The following is a 19,630-nucleotide window of genomic DNA, read 5'->3' as shown; positions in this document are numbered from 1 at the left end:
TTAAGGTCTTTTCCAACCCAAACCATTCTGTGATTCCATTACTGTAGCTGCATCCTCACCACTCCAAGCCATTAGCTCTGAGCAGCCTTGGCTGAATTCACACTCTCCCTTTGCAACCCATGAGCTAAGTTTTGGGTACTGCTGCTTGGTAGTGCTGTCAATGTGATGGTACTGGGGACCCCAGTGAAGCCTTCTGAGAAGTTTAAAAGAACAGCAAATTCCTTGTCATCCTTAGTGGGGGCATGCACAGTGATGAGGAGGGAACAACGAGCCCATCCTTGGAGAACCATTCATGGGTAAAATAAAGGAGTGTATGAACTCTGAAGGTTCTTTTTTCTTGCCATTTTCTTTTCTTGCTTGTTTTTGTTTTTAAATAACAAGATGCAAAACTGGCTAGTTCACTTCTGTATGTGATATGGGGAGTTTCTAAGGCCAGGAGATGATTTAGGAAACTTCTCAATCTGAACTCCCAAATATAGTTTTTAACAACTTAAGGTGGAGAGCTGACTCTCAAGTGACTCACAAATATTTTAAGGAGGGAAGCTGGACTGTTTAATGATCCAGTGATATTTTATATGTGGACACAAGATGGGTTAAAATGCTTTATGATCTTGGACAGAAAGTTGAACTGCTTCTTTAGACACCCCTATTACTTGCACAGTCTTCTGAGAAAAGCAGGCACTTCACTCAGGACACAGGGGTCAAGTATTTCAGTGCAGTTAAGGCCACTTGTAGCAGCTATATCTATACACATATCCCTGTCACACATCTACAGCACTTGGAGGGAGGATGCTATCCTAGCAGAGCCGCATGGCGCTGCTGTGCATGGACAGACTTTCACTCTATGCTTTTTGTTGATTTATGGGAAAGGCCAGACCAGTGAGAGTTTGATAAGGCGGGGGGGGGGGGGGGGGGTAGGGGGGAGGAAAGAAAATACAAAAATACTAAAAAAAAAAAAAGAAGAAAGAAAAAAGAAAAATATGGGGCAGAAAATTGGTGTGGGAAAGTGAACTATAATCAGCTTGTAATTGTAATGCTATTAAAATGGTCTTTTTTGAATAAGCCAAGCAAACATTGTGCAATAAGGAACTAGCTGTATGTGAAGTCTGAACATTTACAAGCTGAATATGCCTTGGAGTTAACCTGTTTTGTTGCTTCCTCTTCTCTGTTTTGCTGAAATGTCAAAGACTAGCCAGTGTTGATAGAAGGTTAGGCTTGAAACATACAGTTCAATCAGATAATCACTGGGAAATCAAAACACAGCACTTAAAATGCATTAAGGACAGATGTCTCATTGTGGTCTTTCCCATGGAAGTTGTGTACAACAGGGGGATTATAGGACAATGGTTTCAGGCCAATGTTGGTTCCCATGTCTCAGCTTGGTTGCAGTAGAGTTACTCTAGAAAGAAGCATAAAAGAATGGTAGATGCCTGAGCTCTGTAAATGGAGGTGCCTATCCAGAATGTTTCTTACTATTTTAATGCAGCAAAAAATACTCCAGGAGTTTCCCTTTTCTGATATTGTCAATCTGGATGAAAAGAAAATTTAACTTAAAATGGGTACCCAGGTACTTGGAATTTTCTGAAAATTACCTTCCTGTTCTGAATTTTCTCAGGCCAAATCAATTCAAGAGTAAGATTTTGGTGGATTTCCTTTTCATTTCTTAAAGACAGTTAAGAGTCAGCTCATCTTTACAGAGAGGGAGAGTATATATGTAAATGTGTATGAAAATGTGCGTTCAAATAACTTAAAATAAGTTCCTTTTTCAAAAAAAGATTGTATTTTATTGCATTATACACCTGTACTATGCTCTGTGACATCTATGAACTCTCAAATTATTTTGAAGTGTGCAGGTTTTCTAACATTGTTTTTTCTCATATTCAGAGCAAGACTAGGTTAAATTTGATACATAAAGAAGTATACTTTTGATACACAAAAGTTCAGATATGTGGCTATGTGTTTGTTGCATCACACACAAATTTAGATGTCTTTTCTTATTTATATAATTGAGCCTAGTGCTGAATTGTGACATAAATGGCTATAATTTCAGTTCTTGTCTAGTCATCCTAATTACCTCGCATCTTACAAGTCCATATACAAGTATACAGATTAGGAAGGATTAGTGGGAAGGTTAAGTCTGTGCATGCATTTCTTTGTCCTCTTTGTTTCAAGTTGTCATTGTCATTTTCTAGCTCTGAGCTCCAAAGACCTGTTGTTCATTTCAGTGCAAATAAGGTCCCGCAAAAAGCACAGAATTTAAACAAAAATTACTGTGCTGAACCTGTTTGTGTTTGTGTGAGAGAGGGCAATAGCAGGACAAATTAACAGTTCCTGGTGCAGTCAAGGGAAACACATTAGAAACTTAAGCCAAATTAGTCCAGGTCATTCCTGGGAGTCGTGGGAAAAGGTATTTCTCTTCTCTCCCTCCCTGTCTTTCCATGCCCTGGGCTGGCAGAGCAAGACAGAGCCTTTTTGGCCCATTCTGTGCTGGACCTGTTCTCCTTTTGTGAGCTTGGAAGCAGGTGGCACTGCGAGGGTGGGCAGTGCTCTTTGTGAGCATGCAATACTCCCAACCTCTTCAGTCAATCTCAGAGAGCTGAGCCCAGAAAGGGAGTGTCTGACCATCACCTGCCCTGCACCTTGCCTGTACCTTCCCAATCCAGCCATTGTTTCCACCATGCACCACAGAGCTGCTACAGAAGAGTTTCCCTCCATGGCAACAGACACAATGACCAAGGTCCGGGTGGTTTTCTTCATCCTGAAGATTTTTTTTTTTAGATGACTATACATCTCCAGCCCTCAGGACTAACTCTAGTAGAATTTCTTTTTGCATGAGCAGCTGGTTCCTCCACAGTTCACTTCCCATTTCCCTCTCCACTCCTAGCATATGCCAAAATTTGTGGCAGGGATATCAGCCACTTCTGTCTTCCATCAGCTCCCTAGAGACTTTTCTGTCATTTGTAGGAGAGTTACAAGAAATCTTGCACGTCTTCCTCCTAGAAGACACCTGATCCAGAGTGGGTTTAGGCTTATACAATGCCAGAGAAACATTTATTCTGCTAAGGCCAGCCTCGGGGAAAATGCTTGATCTGTTCTATCATTTCTAGATAGAGACTGAGGAAGTGTGGGAATCTTATGAGAAAGAGGAGAAAAAGGAAACTAAGTTTAGAAAGTTAAGGGGTTTTCCACTTGATTTTTTTCACACTTTGGCTCCTAACCCAAAGCCTTGTGCTGCAGAAAGCAGTATCTGTGGGTAGCTGCAGGAATGCTCTTTGAGTGGACTTTTCAAGCCATCTCTAGCTCAACAGAAAACCTGCCTGTGTTAGTAACCTGGAGCAATTTTTCTCCCTAACAGAAACTGCAAGGAGAGAAAGCTCCAAAGAGTTTGAACGCTACTCTGACAGAGTTGTTCGGGGTCATCCCTGGGGATGGGGACCCCCTGCAGGAGCGGGGTTCCTACAGCTGCAGGCGCTGCGCCGTCGTCGGCAACTCCGGCAACCTCCGGCAGTCTCACTACGGCCAGGATATCGACTCCCACGACTTTGTCCTCAGGTGAGGGAAAACCACCTCAGCTACACCTCAGCTGTCTCAAAGTCACTGCTATTTGCAGGGGACAAGTGAGTAAACAAGGTTTCAGGGTCTGTCTAGTGAAACCTTGTACTTAAGTCAAAACTAAGTTTCAGGGGCGTAAACTATGTGTGTTGGAGATAAGACCTCATGCTTTAGCTTGGACAAAAAAAAAAATTAATAGATATAGATACTGTAGCTTGTTCTGCACTATCCATAATTGCCTGTGTTAAAAACATACAGGAGAAAAAATGTTTGCACTTATGAGTAAAAGTTATTTCTGCAACCAGTGCTCACAAATGATCTTTCAGATATTTAACTAATTGTATTCGATTTTAATTTCTTGCACTAGTTCATTTCTTAAGTAGTGCTAGGGTGGGGAAGCCAAAAACAACTCTCAGTGGACAGGAGTCACCTGTAATTTGTAAAGGTAATTTGTAAAGGTAATTTGTAAAGGATGGCATTGCCTCTTCCTTTCAAGGCAGCAAGGTTGACTACTTTGTTCCACTGAAACACAAGCAGGAATGAGATAAGCCGAGCTTATCACCCAGAGGGCAGCCACAATATCTGGACTAAGTTCATCTCCAATGTGTCATCTGCCCTTTACACCACAGCTGCCAGCACAGTACAATCTGGAGATCAATAAAGGACAAGAAGGGAGGGATTGCTCTTGAAATGCCACATGTGGGATTATTCTCTCAGAAGAAATGAAAGCCTTAGTAGGAAGCTGTGCACTGAAGTCAAGAATAAATCAACAGAAGATCAACACTGTTTGAACTGTTAAGCCACCTTGGCTTCTGATGTGGCTTGAACATGTCATAGAGATTTCAGATGACATCTAAATTTTCACAAATCATATCAGGAGTTGCTTCCTGCAGTTGCATGTCTTGCTCCCTGCCAGAAGTACCTCCTCAGAGGCAGAGGCACCAGCCTGGCCTACAGATTCATGAAGGGAAAGGGAGAGCCCTCAGCATTATTCCTACCAGTTATAAATGTGGGGCAGCTGCAAATGTGTGAAGCTGTGGTGTATTTATTCTTATCTCTGTCCTTCCTTATTTATTCTTTAACTCTGTGTCCTTCCATATGGAGACAGCCCTATTCCTGTGAGGTTCTCTTATATTACCTCTCCTACATTTCCAGACTCATGCAGAAAAGACTTTGCTAGACTCAGAAGCTGGTAGTAATAATTAAAGAGTAACACACCCAGGTGCATGTTTCTGCTTCAAGGCCTTATCCATCCCATAGCCAGCCATCCCTGGCAAGGGCAAAACTCTTGGTAACTTAGTGAGTCTTCCAGTCTCAGATTTTTATTTCATCATATTATATTTATATTTATATTTATATTTATATTTATATTTATATTTTTATATTTATATTTATATTTATATTTATATTTATGTCAAATCTGAAAGGATTGCACAGAGTTTTAGGATACACCATGGGAATTGGTGCAGAGAAGGTGACCCCTCTGTGTGTCAAACACAAAATCTCTGGTGACCTGAAATTCACTTCCACATGCTCTGGCAATACAGCCAAGTGCAGGGGAGAGCCAAGGAGTCTGATTTGTATAACTATCTACTTTCATGACAGAAGGAAGTTCTGCTTGGTCCTTCCTGCTGAGACTGGTGTGAGTGCTGCCTTCTGCCCTGTGGCACTGACAGCCCCACCATGGGTAATAGGAAAGGTACATAGACCCAGGGGCTGATCTTAAGATGAAAAACATGCCAGCCTTGTCTTTGTCTTGATGGAAAGAAACACCCATATTTTATACCTTTGACTGGTTAATGTCAGAGTAAAACACAGAAAGTCCCATGCTTTTCCAGTATCTCTACACAGAATGGTGTGGGTCGCTGGCAGGGAACTCAGTAACAGGGAACTCAATAACAAATCCACTAAGCTGGCAGGATGTTCTAACTACACTAATAACTGCCTTGATGGCAGTTAGAAGAAACTTAAGTAACTCACCTGGGGGAGAACTGCAATAACACAGCCTGGCATAGACTTGATAAACAGATTTTGCCTCTCCTGTTATCATTAACCAGGGCAGCATGTTGTCTGGCAATGTATGATACTCCTTGTTACCTCATGAGCTACATCCTTCCTTGTCCTCCCTGTGCTTCTGCCAGGAGCTGAGCTAATGTTATTGCAGAAAAAAAGAAAAATTGCTCAGAGACAACCGCGGGGTTTCTCCATGGTTTTGCACAGCACCATGGATTCATGCAAGTTGATTCAGGGATTTCTTGTGTGCACTGTGCTGCACCACAGAAATATGCAAATCCCTGCCACTGAGGAGCTAAAGTATGAGGGAGAGAATTGCTGATGTGTTCTTAGATTGGCTTTCAGGAATGAACACAGGCATAGAGGCATTTCTTCAGTCCTGAGTTCAGAAATCCTCTCTCTGTTCCCTATATGGGGCATTCATTTGAGAGTTAGACACTATGATCCTTGTGGATCCCTTCCAACTCAGAATATCCTCTGATTCTGTGAACCTGTGATACATCCAACATAAGGTAGGGTAGCCCTGTTTAGCCAACACTTCTTAACTGAGCCCTGGAAGCCCTGGGCAGATCTCCATGCACTGACCCCAGGGTTACCTAAAGCACCCCATGTTTGTGCAGAGTGACCCTGAGTGTCTGTGGACGTTGTAGTACATACTACAAAGTAAAAATAAGGTTTGAGAAAATGAAGGGTCAGCAGCAGGTCCTGTATTTGCCAGTGTCTTTGTGTCTATTTGGCACTGTCTTTGGTGCTTTTTTTGTGGGAGAACTATAAGGAATATTTGCTGCTTCTCATCACACATAACATAGTTTATTACTTTGACTCTAGACATTCAAATACACCTGTATGGATAAAGAGGAAATGGAACTACAAGAAGTCAAGCTGATGTACTTCAGGGTAATGTTTTTCTTACCAGCTTTAGGATGGTAAGGAGGATGCAGCTTTAGGATGAGGTGATGTGTCCTGATGGACTTACCACTCTTTTGATGACTGTAAGGGAATGCAGGGATGTGTTCAGAGATACACCTGCTTGGTAGACACTCCTGTTCAATCCAAGGAATTCCACACTAAAGCTGAGCATTCATTTAGTGTTCAACCATATGGATTAGGATCATTCCAGCTTGCCTGAGGACCCCTACACCCTGTCAGGGCTGTCTGAAGACCCTGCATATAGCACTCCCCTTAGCCATGGGAGCATGTTCCTGCACCTCATGCAAATGTCTTGGTGAAAATTCACATGTACTTGTACTTACCTAATTCCTCTTCTGTCTCACTTCTTATTTTTGGGCTGCAGAATGAACCGTGCCCCCACTGCTGGCTACGAATCAGATGTTGGGAGTAAGACCACTCACCACTTTGTTTATCCTGAGAGCTACAAAGAGCTGGCAGCAAATGTGAGCATGATCCTCATCCCCTTCAAAACCCTGGACCTGCGCTGGGTTGTCACCGCTCTCACCACAGGCACCATCAACTTGTGAGTAAGGGCAGGCACAAGGGGTGGGAGCTCCATACTGCATGTTGCTGTAGGAGATGAGAGCCTTTGTGGGGCAAATCCCTGCTTCTGATAAGTCCTGAGGATGCTTTACAGACCCTCTCAAGTCAGAGTTCAGCCCTAAGCACTTGATTTCTAGGAAAAGCTTAATGTTATGATGTAGTTGTTGAGGTGAAGATCGAGATCCAGTCCCTTACATCCCCAGTGCTCTCAGAGAAACGAAAAGAGGAGTTTTTGATGGTGGAGGTGACCAGTTTGATCAAAAGGCTTGTGACCTTTGGGGTTCAGTGCCTCATTTTAGGCTTCTGCTCATGCTTCCTCCTCTCTGGTTCCTTGGGAGTCAGTACACTTGCAGAAGAGGATGAGGAGACAGAGGGGACTGTTCAGGTTGCCCACCTGAGGCAGTGAGAGCAGGTGCAGACCACAGCACTTAGTATCCCATCCACAGGATGAGCTCCCCTGGACATGTTGGTCAGGAGTTTGGTCTGTCTTTTCTGGTGGAACGTGACTGAGAACTGCACAGAAGAAACAATGTTTTACGTGTCACCTGCATGTCTTAGCCTTAAATTCAAGTGTTCTACTTGACAATAATGTGACATGCTGGGAGCTATTCTCCAATTCTTTTCTGAGTGCTGTCAGAAGTAAAGGTTGTCTCCTGCTTTTATGGCAGCACCAGAATTAGAAATGTGATCAAAATGCATGGTTTTTTTTTCTGGAACCCTTCTAGCAGATTCTCTTCCTTCCTGTAAGCTTGTTTTTCCTAATCCAGAGTATGAGATATGTGACATTTGTACTGTGTGTGAGATTATCTGCTAGATGTGAAACTACAGCCTTATGGGATTGCTTGGTGACACTCTGCTACACATAGACAGCAAGAGCAGATCAGATTGCTTTACTCCACGGAGAAATATTTCATGGCATTTCAAGTTTTTTCCCAGTTTCAAAGTCTGAGAAGATTTAAAGTGGGAAAAGTGTGTTTTGGGCATGTTGACTGGGGATAAGACCCACTTTGCAATTTTAAGTAAAACTCTTTGATGGAAAAACAAATGAAGCTTTATTTCTTCTCTTCATTTTCTTTTCTCTCTTTGTAGATACATTCTAGTTTATTTTCATTTCTTATTAAGATTCCCTTAACTTGTAACAAATCTGTGTTATCTTCCTTTTACCTTTTTTTTTTATCACCAGCATTTCATACATACAGTCATAAACTGGATTGGAAAAAATCCACCTTCAAGACATATTCACAACTTGCAAAAATCAGTACGCTTAGAAAAGTGTGCCATTCGCTACAAGAAAGTCATTGAGGTGCTGAAGCCTGTCCAGAGAAGGGTCATGGAACTGGGGAAATCTACAGCACAAGTCTGATGAGGAGCAGCTGAGGGAGCTGGGGGTGTTCAGCCTGGAGAAAATGAGGCTCAGACCTTATTGTTCTGTACAACTGCCTGAAAGGATGCTGTAGTCAGGTGGGGTCAGTCTGTTCTTCCAGGTAGCAAGAGACAGGGCAAGAGGAAATTCTTTCACCAGGGGAGGTTTTGATTGAATACCAAAAGAGTGAAGCACTGGAATAGGCTGTCCATTGGAGTGGTGGTGTCACCATCCCTGAAGGGATTTAAAAAATATATAGGTGTGGCACTTAGGGACATGGTTTAGTGACGACTTGGCAGAGGTGTGTTAACTGTTGGACTCAGTGATCTTAGAGGTCTTTCCAACCTAAATGATTCTATAATTTACATTACATGTTTTTCAGGCAGGCCCACTGTCCCTTCCTCAGGAGAAGGCTCTTGGTACTTCCTGAACTGAGCCCTGCACTGATTTCAAGTGAACCCTAAGCCTGTTAGGAATATATAACTTGTTGACTATAATGCAGTCAAAGCACATGAAAGAGAAAACACCTTTGCTTACTCAATTACAGGATATATTATATATTTACAATCAGATTGTATACATGGGCTTGGTAAGCATCTGGTATAAATTAGTTGTGTGAGTATTTAACCACATGAAAGAAATACCACTATTTTAAGAGACTTGCCATACTCAGAACAGGGAAATTGTATAATTAATAAGCTGGAATAATAAAAGCAGAAAATCATAAGCATACAAATCACAGCAGTGTATGTAACATAATTTAGCCTTTGTAGAATTAACCTACAAGCATGCATTAAACCCACAGGGTCAGATAATGGGTATAAGGAAATTGCTGAGTGAACATTTTTAAAGGGGAGAAAGCATGATATAAAAATAAAACACATTTGAAAGTCAGTATTTTAGAAAGGAAGAAGTACTTATCTCCTTACCCTGGTCTGCTTGGGCATTGTTCCATGTGCACAGGCTGCATAATGTCAGCTGAGTTTAGGATAACAAGAGCCCAAGTGTACTCACAGCTAAAAAAGATATGCATCCTGTATTGGTGACACTTTTACACAGTGTTTAATTTCCTGTATTTCAGCCAAATGAAAGAATTTTCTAAAACTCAAAATCTGTGAGTTAAACATATTCTTTCTTAGTATTATCATAATTCTTGCAATTTTTACAATTTAAAACAAAAGCCAAATTTCAGATTGCCTTAATATTAGCTTCAGTTGATAAGTGAGTGATTCTCTTATTCTTGGTCCCATTTACTGATTTATTTCCATCTAAAAATGTCTCTCTAAGATTAAGCTTGTTCCAGAAAAGACTAAGAAATGCCTTTTCTGAAATAAGACATTTTCAAGCCCTCATCAGCCATATATTTACCCTGGTTGCCTTCACTTTAAGTCTTTTAGGAATCTGTATGGTGAAAGAAATCCACTTAGTTTGGCAAAGACAGTTCCTTAAAATGTTACACATCTTGAGTCGAGGGTTCATGTTTTTTTACACCTTGTGTACAAGGTGCCCTGGGACAATGACAGAGTTCCCTAGAGCCCTGCAAAGTGGCTCATGGAAATTGCTTCCCAGCTGATACAGTACACTGCCTGTAGCCACCTCCATCACAGGTCTCACTCTGTCTCAGTCCTGTTTGATACCTCCTGAGTCACTCATTCCCTGGCTGCCCTGCAGCCCAGGTTTTACATGACCATTAGAGCAGATGTCTTAATCAGTGTGCCAGTATCTTCTGTCATTTGATGAAATTCTGCAGACACATGACAGCAGGACTTGGGTATTTCTTCTGAAACAATGAAGCAGCCCTTGGTTAAAATGACTAATATGTCATCTGACAAGAGCTACAGCAGTCTCCTGGTTAGATCAGAGATGTCCACAAGTATTGTCCTGAATGCTGCATACTTGTCTCTTTGGTCTGCTACTGTATCTATCCTTGAAATACAGCCCTCTTGTTTCTTCCACATCACCTTTTCAGAAAATATTAACTGTTTGTTTATATGATATTAAAGAGATTATACCAGCAAAGAAGCCCTTTTTGTCTTCATGAGCACAAAAAGGTCATGGGATCACCAAAAATATGTTTACTGATTTGCTGATCAAGGTCAGGCATGGGCTGCAGCTGCCAGGGCATATTTGCTGAGACCAGACTGAGAAGTCTGCATGAGTGTCCCTTTTCCCAGCAGCATCAACTCTTAGGAGCGTTGGAACTGCCCATCACCTCTCACTGCCTCCAGCCCAGAGCACGGATTGCAGGTCAGGAGAACATTGCCAGGTCACCACTGGTTTGGGAAGATTTAGACTAAGTTTTAAAAGTGATGATGTTCCATGGTTCAAAGAAAATAAAACCTTAATGGCAGGAACCTTGTCACCAAAACCCAAGTGAAAACATTTAGACTGAAGTAACAGAAGGCTTTTGGCGACTTACCACAACCCATCTAAAAAATGTGGAGGATATATTTTGGGATATACTCCAATTACAAGGCCAGCTCACTCAGATTTTTTCATTTGAAACAAACTCGGGATGATTTTTTCCATACAGCAGTCATGATGAGCTGTGCAATGCCAGACACACTGTGCATGAGATTCAAGGAATAAAAGTTTTTTTTTCATTTTCAGTACATGACTTGTGATTTCAACCCAATCATAATGTGTAACTTGGAAATTTTATGCTGGAAACTGCAGGAAGCCTTCAGCATCACCCTGGGGAGGAGGGAAATAGCTTTTCTGTGAGGGGCAGTGTACTGGGAATGCCCGAGTTTCTTATAACCACAGACAGACCTGGTGAACTCTGCTGCCACCGACTCTGAAAATCCTGTGGTAGCTCCGAGTATTAGGAGAGGAAAAGTCTCCCTCTGGTGGGAGGTTTTCTGCCATGAAATTAAATGGAAAGTCTCTCCCATCATCAAAGAGCAAAGTCTGCAACAATAATGATCCAAGAATTACAAGTCTCGAGCTCTACATAGTATTGACTCTACAGTGTATTCTCAACTAAATCTTTGGTGTCCTACTGTCTATAATTAACTTGAATATTTAAGAACATAATAGTTTCCTATGAAATTGCTTGTGACAGCTCAGTTTTTTTCCTGCTGTGTTATTTAATTGCAGCATCATTTTACAACAACTTCGTGAATTTACTACTTTCAGATAATTTGAATGTATTACTGTACATGAAGAATATTCTTTCTTTGGAATTACATGAAAATACTAATTAGCTGGACTTTTATTTATCATGTTGCTGTCTTTCTTTTTTTCTTTAACAGCACATATGTTCCAGTTCCAAGGAAAATCAAAGTCAAAAAAGAAAAGGTGAGCAATGATAGTTTGTGGATTTGTTCTGCTAATTTAATTGTAGGTCTTTTGCTTCTGTGGGAGACTGCAAGGACCCAAGCAAGCCCTTGACATTCATAAAAAGTTGCAGCCAAAATGCAGACACTTTGCAAGGCTCAGCTAAGCTGAAGATTTGGCTCCTGTGTGCCATTTAGGCCGTAGATCAACCACTAAATAACTGTGGTTGGAAATAAATTGCTCTTGTGGCTACGCCATTGCATGAACACTGTTCTGAAGGTTGCATCACTTCCTCTGGTGCTGCTCAGGGACATTAAAAGTGCAGCATTGTCCTCCACAGTAGCTGCTCTGTTCCTACCCATTGCAGTCATTTGTGTGTAATGATACTGAGGAGAGACTTTGGAGGTTTTTTTTTAAATAAATTTTATATTTGAACACCAAGGATGTTTCTCACTCCCAGGTCAGTTCCTTAAGGGGCTAAGTGAACTCTGAACAAATAAAGCTGTGTGTTTCCAAGACAGTGGAGAATTCCTGGTGGTAGGTTCTTAGCCCACAGCTGCAGTAATTACTTGTACCCAATTAAACAAGCTGGGAGCCTGAGCTCGGGCCAAGTCCAGGAAGGTTTTGCTCCAGGTGTATTACAGGTCTCACAGGCAATGTTCAAGCACAGTTTGCATGAGAGCACAGACAGGGACAGGCTGGAGGCAGGATTTGCCATGGGGCAAAATGGGGCAGGATGTTAATTCCCATGTAGGAACTTCAGCCACTGTGCAAAGACTTCTGTTGTTGTAGCTGCATGGTTTGAGGATATAACCAAGTCAGGCTGGCTGAGAAAGGAAAAACCTCTTCCATGGAGCTTCCAGAAAAATAAAGGTCTCATTCTCTCAGCCTTTGGAGAGACTGATTTTCCAAAGAAGTACAGGCATCTTGTCCATCAAGGGCTGTTAAAGTATGACATTAGCTGGAGAACATTAAAATTACAAATTAAAGCACACACCTTTCATTCAAGAGGCCAGGTTTTGCCAAAGCCTTCAGGTGAGAACCTGAACTAGTATCAGTTTATTTTCCTTTGCTTCAAACCACGGACCTCCAGGGTGCATTAAATAATCCCTTACCTCATCCTTACCTGTTGTGAGGTACACGATAACCCCTGCAAAACCCCTGTGAGAAGCACCAGGGCAGGTTGTCAAACTCACATCACAGTTGAGTGGCAGCAGCCCAGAGTGTGGTGATATGCAGCAGCTTCCTGAGCATGAGAGGAGAAGCCTGTGTTTCTTCCCACACTGTTCAATGCAAAACACCCTATGAGAAGAGATTACAAACAGATGCAATATCAGCAATTAACCTCTGACTTTGTAATGGGAAAAGCCTTGCAGCTAATCAGATACCACCGAAATGCTGTCACTCTAATTACAAACACAGCATGGAGGGAAAAACCTCTGTTTGCCTCACTCAGGGGAGGGGGTTGAAACCAAGGACTCCTACCAGTCCTTGGGTTTACTGTACTCTCAGGTCTTGTCTTAAGTGCCCTGTCTCTGTGAGATGACCTCGGTGAGATAGACAAATGCATTTTATGTCTCCTGAGAAAAACACATACACTATAGAAAAATGGCATGTTTGAAAAACAGGATAAAAGAAGCATACACAACTTGATAGGCTTCCTGAGAGTTTACATTTGACCCTTGGTTTCCTTAGATCTGTACCTATAGAGATACCAAGACATTGTGCAGAAAAGGCTGTTGCTCTGATGTTCTCATTCAAATTACAATTGGACTGATAATCCTAGGGGTCTTTTTCCAGGCTAAATTAATCTGTGGCTCTGTGAAAGGTATCATGGCATCTCATGCTTGCCTTCAGGACTCCAGCTCCCCAGAGGTCACCTGCAGGGTGCTGCAGGGAGAGTTGAAAGGCTAATGCCTAATTTCCATCTCACTTGTGCCATTTCATACCCATTGGTTTCAGTAGGAATCTCCAGGACTTACATTATTGTAAGCAGGAGGGATATAAAGACCAAGGAGGAGCTACTGATATGCAATTGCACATAGAAAATATTCCTGAATGCACTTAATATGGCACTTATTTTTCCCTTTCACCTGTCTTCAAAAATAACTATTATTCCTTTCTTACCCGGTCCCCTACCCTGGTGTTCTTTAAGAATGATGTACTACCATTGTTTTTTTTTTCCAGGGTGTTTTACTAATGAGCCTTTCTCTCCAATTTTCCTAGATCCTGGTTTATAATCCAGCTTTTATGAAATACATCTATGAAAACTGGCTTGAACATCATGGGAGATACCCCTCCACAGGTCTTCTGTCTTTGATGTTTGCTCTCCATGTATGTGATGAGGTAAAGTCTGTGTTTGGATATATGGATAAAAAATCAGGACATTTCACACTGAAGAGCCAGGAACAACTGCTGGCCACTCACTCAACCTTGATTTCGCCCTCTCCACCTTCTCTGCTCTTTACGTCTTCAAACATGTGCAGACTCCTCAGAAACATGTAGACACACTCAAGTGACAGTGATGGATTTTTTTAATGTCAGCAAATTGTAGGGTTTACGATGCACTCCAGGAGAATATAATTAAACATAAACAAAGATTTCAGCTGGTATCAAAAGACATCTAAATATGAATGGCATCTATGCCCATCTTGCTAGTGAAAGTTTGAATTATGTTTTGCCTCGTATTTTCAAACTCAGGCTTGTGGGCTTATACTGTGGGTTATAGTAAATGCCTTTGCTCCAGCAGTTGCTTGGGGAAATTTCCTGGTTTGAGTGATGTGAGGTGCTCCAAGGTGACTGGAGACTCAGCTAGTTAGAGTAAGGCCAGGTCAACCCTACAAAATCCTGCTAGCATGGGCTTGTCAGCATGGGGGATAAAATCTCTTTGTTGGTAAAATCCCCGTCCTAGACACACATCTGCTGATGAGAGTTTTGGCCACCCAGGCCTGTTTTGCTCACCCAAGCTTGTTTTGCTTGGAGAGGTGATGGAAATACTCCTAAAGATGCTGGAAGAAACCCTATCATAGTCACAGCAGATTGGGTGGAACCTGCTTTGCAGTAAGCAGGCAATGAACAGGGCTCTCACATTACCTAAAACAACTTTAAAATAGCTCATATTTGAATGGGCCTGTGTGTGCTTGGTTTAGGGAGCTGGTTTGGGGCTATGACCCATTCAAATCCAGTCAGACATATCACCATTCTCAGTTTAAATAAATCAGTGGTGATGTTTGGACTGTTATCATCAGAGGAGACAGGCATAGCCATTGACAAATGAGCCTTTGGGAGAGGAGAAGCTGTAGGTGAGTACACATGCAAAGAACACATGCAATCTATCTGTCTCTGCAGTAACTGCAAATGTCATATAATCAAGCATATAAGTGTGGTCACCATGGGTTATTATTTGGAAGACCAGGGCCAAACCATTTTTTTTTTCACTCTTTGTAACTTAAATCAGCTGAAGAAGAGATTCCCATCCCAAGCCACAGATCTCCTGAGGTCAGTCATGCTTAAGCGATAGGAATGTGTTTTCATATTGCTAAACAAGAATTAATGGATAGAAATCTCCTTTTCCCTCTGAGTTCAGGTCTGGTGGTGTCTCAGCATAGCTTAGGATGTCACGTGCCTTGGGTAGCCCTTGGGCTGTTTCTCTGTGGTTGTGTCATGCACCAGAAGAGCTCAGGATGCCACTGAGTATCTCAGGTGCCTGTAAATACACTGAAAATAAAGAGTTTCTTCAGCATTTCTGATGAAGATCAGTTGCTTTCCAGTCTGTAACACTAGTTCTCATTTCCATCCTAGGTGAATGTGTATGGCTTCGGAGCAGACAGCAAAGGACACTGGCATCATTACTGGGAAAACAACACTTCAGGTGGGGCTTTCCGGAAGACAGGCGTCCATGACGGGGATTTTGAGTTCAATATAACTTTGACTCTTGCCTCCATCGAAAAAATAAAATTTTTCAAGGGCAGATGACCCTGGCCACGGGGACAAGTGGGGGCTGCAATTTCCAGCATGCAGCAGAACAAAGCTCAGTGAAGATGAGGCACCAGCCAGGTTTGAATGAGTGGGTGTGCAGTGGATATGGAGCATCTCACTCTGCAGGGAACACAGCCGAGGACTGGTTTCCAAGCTGCACATGATTTCCTATCTGCACATAGCCAGGAGCTACCAATCAGTTGTGGGAATAAATTAATCTCTGCTTAGGCTCTAGGTCTCGATTCTTGAATTACTGATGAAAGATCTGCCTGTTGCAATTAGAGGAAGCCTGAGCGCAGGAACTGCTGTCTGTGTGTGTGTTCTCTCCTCAAGCGAGGCAGGAGATTCTTGAAGAAGAGTGAAAATGATTTCTGGGACTTGAGATCTGCTAAGGCAGCTGTAAACATCATAGTAAGGATTACCTCAAAAGAAATGAATTCACTTCTGCTGTTGATCTTCTTTTTGAACCACCTCTCCTCTGTTTTCTTATTACTTCTGTTTTCATGCTGTATTAAGGAAAAACATGACGAAGTTGCCTGGAGGAGTAAATATTTCAACCATTGCTTCATTTTGCATTGATAATGTCTAGACATATGAATCAAATAATCTCATGTGTTATTTAGTATTTCTTCCAACACAGCCATAATGATGGAGAAAATAATACTGAAAACTCCAGGGAAAAACAATGGCCTTTTTAGCCACTTGTCTGTCTTGTTTGATTATATGTAATTTTTTTTGGTTTTTGGTGTGGGTTTTTTTGGGATTTTTTTTGGTTGGAAAACACTCTGGAATGTTTGTTTGTTTGCTTGTTTGTTTTGTTTAATCAGTTTAAGATTGGGAAGTGGACTTTCTTCAAGTCATTTATATGTGCCTTTTATAATTGTGCAACAAATGTGATTTTTTTTTAAGATGACAAACTCTAAATTAAACATTTTTGTAAAAGGGGGGAAAATTAACCAAAGTTTAGATTCTGTCTGGTATGCTTTTGTAGTCAAAACAAATAATAACAAATCCTGTATTACATTTAAACAAACACAAACAAGACAATTTTTAAAGGTAGCTTTTACCTTTTTTCACCGGAAAATATTCAAAACTCCCAAGAAAAATCTTCTTAAAGTTTTTACAAGTTTAAAAATGCAGTATCTCTTTACAAGGTCTCTATCTGAAATGAAAAAAAAAAAATCATGGTTTGAGATGTTACTTAAACACTGACTAGTTATATACTAAGAATTTTTGCTCTGTAGCAGCACCTGCAAAGACAAAATCTGCACAAATTGATCTTAGAGGATGAGACAGATTTCAAAATCATGTGCATCTCTGAAGAAATTAATATATTGATGTCAGTACCTCCAGGCAGTGAGAGGAAGGAAGTTACAGTGGAAGTTTTATATCCACAGATTTTTGCTGGAATCAATGCATTAAAGCTTCAAGGACAGATAAAGTACAAATCCAAGTTCAGGCAGTGAAGAATGGAAAACAGCAGTCTTTTCTTCTTGATATCATGAAAACAGGACTTATTGGTTATGGATCTACTTTCAGCCTTGGTGAAACCACAGGACTTTCTGCCACAGGGACTTTTGATCAGGCTTTGAAAAAAATGGCATTTTTAATTTTTAATGTATCACATTGGTCGGAGTTTATGGCAAAAGAAATCATTATCTAAATGTCCTCTCTTCTATGCACCAGTTGTGGCAGAATGTCCAAGCAGGTGAGTATTTGATGTGTGTCATCTGAGATTTATCCCCTTGTCATTCTTCAGCAGTGGGTACCAGTGAGGTTCCTTGCAAGGCATCAATACATGTCACAGTGTCATGATCAGCTGGAATTTTGGGCCACAGCACTGCTCACCAACATGAATTGCTTTACCCATGTGAGTATTACTGGACTCGTGGCATATAAAGAGCCAAGGATGCCAAATGTCTGTGTGGGAATCCATCAGCTCATGTGCCCCTTCACTTCAGCAGGATTTTCAAACCCTCGTGATGAGACTTGTTCACAGTCCTCATGTCAAGAAGCCATTTCCCAGCATGATGGCCAACAGAACACACTTGCATGTCACAGGCACAGCAGACTTGATGGCCTTACTGTCTTCTGCATGTTCTTCATAAAAGAATGAAGCATTACTGCCTGAACCATGTTTGCTTGTTTTAAGCATTCCCTGCTTGTTTAAATTGCTGTTAATCAATATGCCCTTTTTGAGATGCTGCAGTAAAACAAACATAGCAAGTTTAAGAGGTAAAAGACTACATGCAAGACACCAGTGATAACTTCACAGGGGGGCAGGATTTTGGAGCTTCAAGTATTTTTCTTTTTTCTTCATGGACAAATATTAGTAATTCAGAAACATTGACTGCTCCTTCAGTCATTTTTGGAAAGACTTGGAAGAAAGCTCATGGTGGTTTATCTCCTTGATGTTTCAGGTTTTGTTTTTTTTATCACAGGGATCAATTTGGAATCAAAAACAGTGGAAAAAGAAGCCAGCTATATTCTAGCCTATGTTCTGAAAGTTTCCTTTTGCTGTTCTAATAAAATTTCCATTTTCCCCTGAACATTTTGCCCCTGACAGCACATATAAAACTCATGGCTCATACATGCAGATAGATTTAGTGTCTTCATCATGGAACAAGCAGCAATTCCCATTTAATTTTGTTGCCAACACCAAGCAGTAACTGTGTACCACTGATAACCATTTTTCAGAGTGTAAGGAGAGCAGAGAGTGGCTCTCCAGGTGTAGGATGAGGAATAGTTTGTCCCATCACATTTCTATTCCAGGGGAACTTTTTCTAGAGTCCTTTAGGCAACCGACTGTTGTGTTAGATTCTTGTCTCAGTTTCTCCACAATTTTGCTGCTCTTTCAATTGCCTTCAGAATCTGGAGATACCAACAGAAGATGCTGAGGTAAGAATTAATTCCCACTGGCATTGTTGAAGACTGTTTTCCTGCAAGAAACTTTTTGGATTTATTTGGTTTAAAAGAACCAAGGAAAACATTTAACAACATGTCAAGGCTTCAAACTCTTGGACTATTTTTGCCACCTCTGCAAAATCTCTGAAGCACTCCTTGAGTGTGTGTTATGTTTTTTACCAAAGCCAAATCTCTTGAGCACTTTTTTCCTCCCATGACCAGGATTTCTTTGTACTTTTCTCTGACTACGCAGTTGATGATGATTCTTTTTCTCTAATTGTGGGGAGTCTCACACCATCATTCATTGACATTTTATTTATTTAATTTTTCAGTATGATATGAATCAAAATAAATTTTTTATTGTAATTAAATGAAAGTGTTTCTGTGCACCCTTCTTTTCCCACAGTATTTTCATTAGCTCCTAGAATCTCCTCTGTCACATAACAGTATAATGAAACTTACTCCACTTCCTCATGCCCGTCCAGTTGGACTAATGATCTTAGAGGTCTTTTCCAAATGTTATGATTCTGTGATCCCTTGGGTGACACTGGCATGTTTCAGGCAGCTTGTGATCATGGTATCACACTGCTCACATGGCAGCTCTAGGCCTCTCTGGAGGAAAGAAATTGAACTTAATACGCATGTGGTCTCCTGATGGATCTGTTCTCTATTTAAGAGATAAATAAGGGCAAGTAATGCAGACTCTGAAATGAGTGACTTGAGAGAAGATTCAACTTGTCTGACCTGGCTGAGATCTGAAGATCCACCCCGGGTCCCTCTTTTCAGGACCTGCTGTGGTCACATAAGCACTGCAGTCATGCTGGCTCATCTGCCCATCAGAAGAACCCCATCCAGGAGGTGAATCCCTTTGATCAGGTATCACTTCAGCAGGTCACACCTGCATCTGCATGACCATGGCTCTAGTGTGGAAACTCCACCTTGGCTATTTCTCACGCACCTCGTCAACTCCTCACTTTTCTTATCTGTCCTTTCCTTTTCATTGTTTAAGGGACTGAGTAGGGTAGATGGTCTGGCAGTGATGCATGT

The 19,630-nt window shown here is 41.4% G+C and overlaps 1 protein-coding gene across 1 annotated transcript in view; it reads left to right on the top strand.

The window, feature by feature from the left end:
- Positions 1-18,872, top strand: part of ST3GAL1 (ST3 beta-galactoside alpha-2,3-sialyltransferase 1) — a 76,583-nt gene extending 57,711 nt beyond the window's left edge. The window contains exons 3-7 of the mRNA XM_062491858.1: positions 3,356-3,552; positions 6,860-7,039; positions 11,677-11,722; positions 13,928-14,047; positions 15,503-18,872. Of these exons, the coding sequence (XP_062347842.1) occupies positions 3,356-3,552; positions 6,860-7,039; positions 11,677-11,722; positions 13,928-14,047; positions 15,503-15,676 (717 nt within the window). The 3' untranslated portion in view covers positions 15,677-18,872. The remainder of the gene's footprint in view (positions 1-3,355; positions 3,553-6,859; positions 7,040-11,676; positions 11,723-13,927; positions 14,048-15,502) is intronic.
- Positions 18,873-19,630: the final 758 nt, after the last annotated feature.

The sequence above is a fragment of the Cinclus cinclus genome, chromosome 1, assembly GCF_963662255.1.
Source record: "Cinclus cinclus chromosome 1, bCinCin1.1, whole genome shotgun sequence".
Lineage (NCBI taxonomy): Eukaryota > Metazoa > Chordata > Aves > Passeriformes > Cinclidae > Cinclus > Cinclus cinclus.
The sequence above is the reverse complement of the archived record's forward strand: the minus strand, read 5'-3'. Positions and strand labels throughout refer to the sequence as shown.